Source organism: Oncorhynchus clarkii, chromosome 9 (genome assembly GCF_045791955.1).
Source record: "Oncorhynchus clarkii lewisi isolate Uvic-CL-2024 chromosome 9, UVic_Ocla_1.0, whole genome shotgun sequence".
In the NCBI taxonomy this organism is placed as follows: domain Eukaryota; kingdom Metazoa; phylum Chordata; class Actinopteri; order Salmoniformes; family Salmonidae; genus Oncorhynchus; species Oncorhynchus clarkii.
Window position 1 is genome coordinate 71222079 of NC_092155.1, and position 6808 is coordinate 71228886.

The 6808-nt window shown below is 39.1% G+C and overlaps 1 protein-coding gene across 1 annotated transcript; it reads left to right on the plus strand.

Moving 5' to 3' along the window:
- The first annotated feature begins 459 nt into the window (after positions 1-459).
- On the plus strand, positions 460-1188 carry LOC139417614 (uncharacterized). The gene has a single exon (XM_071166824.1). The coding sequence runs from the start codon at positions 493-495 to the stop codon at positions 1186-1188; it is 696 nt and encodes a 231-aa protein (XP_071022925.1). The 5' UTR covers positions 460-492.
- Positions 1189-6808: the final 5620 nt, after the last annotated feature.

The following is a 6808-nucleotide window of genomic DNA, read 5'->3' on the forward strand; positions in this document are numbered from 1 at the left end:
GGCAGCATCTCTGTAGATGACTTGGAATTAAATAAAGTCACAGAAAAAGACACAGAAAACTGAAACTGGAACAAGGGATATAAAAAAAAAGTATTCCTCCATACATTTGAAATGATAAACACAGCAAGTGAACATTAATACTGTATTTAATCACATCTTGTACAGTACAGTTGAATGGTGTTCTAAAACCTCATATAGAAACAGAAAGTATTTCCTCATAACCTCGTAGAGAAACAAAAAGTGTTCACCCAATTCCTGGAAAAATGATGCTCCAATTTCCCAAAACTGTACTACCCAACCGAAAGTCTATGGGTAGTACACTCAGAAACAAATGTGGTTTATAGATTAACTCCCTGTGGGCGGGGTTTCAGATGTCATTGGGTTATACATTATAGCTAGACCTAGCATCACTGCTCATTTTAAATCAAGAGACTGATCGAATTTCTATAAGCTCCTACTCACTTCTTTGCTACGGACACCTGCTCTGCAATTATGCTGGACAAGGAGTTAGTTTGTGAAGCTCTATCTGCACTCTTGGGGAAGCATGGAAGCATAAAGCATGGAATCAATCCAAATATGTCTCTTCTCGACTATCACCACAGATTCTTCTTAGCACATCATTATTCTGATGTCGAAGAAGAGTTCTTCATAGATGTAGAAGAGTTCTTTGACCATCGGTTTGACTACGACTTCACCAATATGACTACATCGCCCAAGTGCATGAGGGGAGATGAGCCATACCAACGTCCATTGGGGTGGTATCGAATGGCTGTGAAGGTTCTGGATAAATACCCGGATAAGAATTGGCTGGGCCCAAGTGGATGGAGAAGTGAGTCTGCACCGGGTGAGTGGCCTGTCTCCTTCCATGGAACCAGTAAAGATGGAGCCAAAGGCATCATCAGCTTTCACTACGAAGCGGGAGAAAGGAAGCTGTACGGGAGAGGAATCTACTCAACCCCAGTTTTAAGTATTGCCAGTGACTTTTCCACTGTTTTTAAATCAAAGAAGAATGAGAAAAGCTACAGAGTGGTAATGCAGAACAGGATCAATCCAAAGGACAGAGAGAAATGTAACCGGAATGAATACTGGCTAGTTCGTGTTCCAGAAAAAACATCGAAGGAGGAAGAGAAGAGGATAGTGGAGCGCTCCATTCGCCCATACGGCATCCTGATTAAAGAGGTGGAATAGGATTCTGAGGAAGATAAACGCTCCCTCTTGAGTTAAATGTCTCAGCATCATCCAGATTATTTTTAATTAATACGATTTCAATAATCGAATATTTACTCAAATCATCATGTTATATTATTTACTTTACATATGAAGAGATTTATAACAGTATGAAATAAAGTTTCACTAAATTCTCAACCTGTGCCACACCTTAAATTTGCTTTATTCGCTCCATTCTCCACTAAGGCTTTCTGATTCAAGAGGGGAAATAGAATTCTGAGGAAGATTAATGGTGCAATATCTGCTATGACGAACATTACAAGGCAACCCCTGCGCTCACTTTGAGTTAAATGTCTCAGCATAATTTTTATTTTTTTATTTAACCTTTATTTAATTAGGCAAGTCAGTTAAGAACAAATTGTTATTTACAATGACGGCCTAGGAACAGTGGGTTGACTGCCTTGTTCAGGGGCAGAACGACAGAAATGTACCTTGTCAGCTCGGGGATACCTGCCGCACCCTGATAATCCTGATTTTATTTTAAGTAATACGATTTGAATAATCTAATGTTTACTCAAATCATTAATTTTGATATTATTATTTTCAGTACCTATGAATAGACTTAAAACACTATGAAATAAAGTTTCACCAAATTCTCAACCTGTGACACGCCTTAAATTCCATCCCAACCTCATATTAAATTCCGCCATATATGTGCATAATGTATTTCAGCAGATTTCGTGCGTTTTGTGCATTTTTTGTGTGGTTTAATTCGTGAGATATTTAATTTAATGACCCTTGCTCCCTCCCTTCTGTCTCAATGTAGACTTTGATCTGATTCTTGTGATTCTTGTGATTTTGCTATTGTAAATGTTTGTAGGCCAATGTAGCCAAATTGTATCTATGATCGTATACTATCCATGTGTGTTTTTTGTATGCTATTTTAATTCACTAATGATATCAGGCCTCACCCGGCCATGATCACAGACACCTGTGTGTGTCCGTTGGACGAATAATCGAAAGGTTGCAAGTTGCAAGGTTGCAAGAGCTTACAAGGTTCTGCCCCTGAACAGGCAGTTAACCCACTGTTCCTAGGCAGTCAATGAAAATAAACATTTGTTCTTAACTGACTTGCCTAGTTAAATAAAGTTTTTTTTTTTTAAATCACCTCGCAATGTTTGTCATTATACCCTTATGAAGACAGCTTGTCTGTCGAAACGTTGGAAATTAGGTTATTCTGAGCTCTGAGCTCTAACCAACATCTCCAATCTCGTCTCATTGATTGAACTCCAGGTTAGCTGACTCCAATTATCTTTTGGAGAAGTCATTAGCCTAGAGGTTCACATACTTTCACAACCTACACTGTGAATGTTTAAATTATGTATTCAATATAGACAAGAAAAATACAATAATTTGTGTGTTATTAGTTTAAGCACACTGTGTTTGTCTATTATTGTGACTTAGAGGAAGATCAGATCACATGTGTTGACCAATTTATACAGAAATACAGGTAATTCCAAAGGGTTCACATACGTTTTCTTGCAACTGTACAATATACAGCATAATTTGCAGCATAATTTGTGTCAGTGTGCGTGCCTGTTTTCTTGCTACCTTGACCGAGACACGCGCAGACAGAAAGACTCATCAGTTAAAGCATCCGAGCGAACAAAACAGCGCCCCTCATTACGTATGTATCTGATTATGTCTGTGTAACAGTACAAATTTAAACCGTCCCCTCGCCCATACCCGGGCAGGAACCAGGGACCTTCTGCACACATCAACAGTCACCCTCGAAGCATCGTTACCCATCGCTCCACAAAAGCCGCGGCCCTTGCAGAGCAAGGGGAACTACTACTTCAAGGTCTCAGAGCAAGTGACGTCACTGATTGAAACGCTATTTAGCGCCCACGCTAACTAAGCTAGCCGTTTCACATCCGTTACATCTGGACCAAAAGTATATGGAATGTCATACAATTTCTGATCAGAGACGTGGGCTACATATAACAAAAGAGAGGAACGCTGTTTTGCTTGCTATTTTCAGCATAGAAGAAGAGGAGAAGTGAGAGGGCTCAATTTCGCCAAAATCTGTTCTGAATAAACCAATGCGTTTCTATGGGCATAATATGCAGACCTGAGCTTGTCACCTGCATTTCCGCCTTTGGGACGACTCGCATTGTTAGGGCGGAGACATGAGCATCCCATTATTACATACATAATTCTGGTTTCAGCCATTTGCGAATTAGAAATTACAGTTGGCACATGGAAGAGTGCACTGTTCGAATGCTGGCTTCCCCTAAAGTAAATTATTGTTTTGCCAAAATTATATAATCACCCCTGTCTAACTAAAATAATAAAACATACAAAATACTTATCTTTCTTCATAAGAATTTGATGGAGCATGTGCACCTGATCACGCCAACCTCCTATAGTGGTACAATGTTGCACTTTTCATCAGGATATTTTCTACAGTTTTTATTTGTTGACCTTAGGCCTTTGTATTTGACATTGTTGACGATGTAAGTTATAGGCCTATTGCGGAATTGGCCTGTAGGCTATCTATGAGTTCCATGCACTAATTTATTTAGCCACCAATGGATCACAGTGTATCAATGTGTCCACATTGCAAAGGCTGGTACTCTTGCATTAGTTTAATTTTAATTATAATTTTTATGATTAAACACGTGACCATCATTTTGAGAAACGAAAACGTTATTATTGAACTGAAATTATTCGATGAAAATGTGTATTTAAAAATAATCATAACTTTCACGCAGATCGATAGAAAACGCTAAATAAATTGTAAGCTTCTCCAAACTTGAAACTCAACAGCTGCCTATGGTCTTTATTATAACACGCATTAACAACATTTGCAAGCGCGTGCACACAGGAGGGCCGCCTATAAAAATCAGATGCCCGAATTCACACGGCCAATGAGCCCATGCATGAAGCAATGTCCTACACCTGGGAGCAGGCAAAAATAACTACGAAAGCCTACAGCCAGGCCAAGTCAGGGCTGCTGACATTCACAATAGTATTTTGTCCGTTTTTTTGTTACAAACAAGCAAAATTGTAATTCTTTTTCTTAAAAAAGGAGAAGGGCAAAACTGTTCATTTTTCAAAGACATGGAAAAATCGATTGAGTTTAGCACCGCACTTTCAAATTAAAAGGCAGTTTAGTCGCCAGAGGCAGAACAGACATTGAAAACAAAAGGGAGAGAACAGCCTTGTCGTAAAATTACAAATACAGTCATTCATCATGATTAAAATATGTCCTTATTTTTTAAGTTACTGCACTAAACATGTCAAGTAGGCTATTTCTACATATGCACACATAATCTGTATCTTACCCCGTTTTCGTTCGCAGTTGGACTATTTTACTTTCACTAACTCCCTTCTGATTTTAAAAGTGCGCTGCTAAACTCACTCGAATTGTCACTGTTCTTGAAATATTAAACGCTATGGCCTTGTCATTATTCATTAATGCTTGCTTGTTTGATTGTAACTGAATAAACGGACAAAATAATATAAGGAACACAACATCACACGATTGCCAGTCAGCAGCCCAGACTTTGCCTGGCTGTACGTTTTGTTCTTCGCCCAGCTGTGGGGGTAGAATGCTTGCGAAACAGACCTGGGGCCTCATTTATAAACCGTGTGTATGTAAAACAAAATAGACCCCAAAACATGCATTATTTTACTGCGGCACATAGAATATATATATATACAAACTAATTTCCCTACTACCTCACTATCCCATAGCTCTTAGAAAGGGGCTGCTGGTGAAGCGAGGTGGGATGAACACACTTCACAGCTGGGGTGAAGGAATGGCTTCCTTGTTGTAGGTGTAAGCGGTGTGAAATGGCTAGCTTGTTAGCGGGGTGCGCGCTAATAGCGTTTTAATCGGTGAAGTCACTCGCTCTGAGCCCTCGAAGTAGCCTTTTGTGGAGCGATGCCTAACGATGCTTCGTGGGAGGCAGTTGTTTATGTGTGTTGAAGGTCCCTGGTTCAAGTCCAGGTAGGGGCGAGGAGAGGGACAGAAGCTATACTGTTACATAGGCCTATGCTACCTCGTGAGTATGAACAGATCACAGAAAAGGTGAGGAATTTATTATGCAATCAACATGGAAGTTATATTTGAAAAATGTATTTAACCTTTATTTAAGCAGAGAGGCATGCTGAGACCATGGCCTCTTTCGCGCTTTCGCAGATGAGCCCTGCATGAACATCAATTAACAACAATTACACTAAACATATATTTGTGCTTCTACACCAGCATTGTTTGAGGTTTTAGGATGGGTTTCTGTACAGCACTTTGACTAGTAATGGAAAGGTTGCAAGATCGAATCCCCGAGCTGACAAGGTACAAATCTGTCTTTCTGCCCCTGAACAAGGCAGTTAACCCACTGTTCCTAGGCCATGATTGAAAATAAAATTCGTTCTTAACTGACTTGCCTAGTTAAATAAAGGTACAATAAAAGCTATATACACATTAATTACACAATACATGAAAAGCAAACACAAAATTCTACCTAATGATGGTTTCATCAACCATATTGATTTCAACTGTCAAGTATTGACCCATCAGTGCAGATGAAAGGGGTGGAGAGAGAGAACAGATCCTCAAGCAATTGAGATACAATGTAAAACAAGACAGCAATATATGCAAAACACAACATTTATAAATAACTGCCTTGGAAATATATGCCTATTTGTAATTATTTTAAAATGCAAAGATTAACAAAATATATTTCCTCTCTTCTCACTAACGGCGAATGATTGCATCTTGTTATTAACCTGTTTATTGTTATGAATAAGCCTGTCCATCATATTTTGCACAAAATACTAATCTACTTGCCTGTTTTCAATGCTATACTTCACCAACTAGAAACTTTGCGTAGGCATGGTCTAAAAATTCCTCCTTAGTTATACATTTTCTTGAAATCTAAAGGCACAACCTAGATGTCTTAAGTAGGTGAACATGTTATTACTCCAACCTTGTGAATGTGACGAACTGACACGTTTTCATTTTTGTCAAAAACAACTTTCAATCGAAGGAGTGCCTTTGATTATGGTCCCTGGTTTGCGCCCGGGTATGGGCGAGGGGACGGTCCAAAGTTATACTGTTACACTAGCTGTGATGGCAGCAGTGACGGCAGTCGCTATTAGAAGAAAAATGAAAGGTCCTATATCTGGTGAGAATATCTTGGGGAATTGTACAGTTTCATTTATTGTTTTAATTGCCCAGATGAACAAGTGATAAACATCCAACACTGAATCAAATCACATTTTATTTGTCACGCGCTGAATACAATGGATGTAGACTTTACCGTGAAATGTTGCTTACGAGTCCTTCCAAACGATGCAGTTAACAAATAAATACAAAACAGTAACACGAGGATTCAAATAAAATTCACAAGAATGCAGCTATTCAGTTTGTAGAGAATGGCGCTTGCAACGCCAGAGTTGTGGGTTCACTTCCCACGGGGGAACAGTATGTAAAATGTATGCACTCACTACTGGAAGTAGCTCTGGAAAAGAGCGTCTGCTAAATTATTAAAGTAAATACTAAAGCACACATGATGAATACAATCAAATACACAAGAATGGAGCTACATACAGGAAGTACCAGTACATGATGAAT

Bases quoted from the DNA above. Each gene is read 5' to 3' on its own strand.
- LOC139417614 (XM_071166824.1), top strand. From the start codon at position 493: ATGCTGGACAAGGAGTTAGTTTGTGAAGCTCTATCTGCACTCTTGGGG.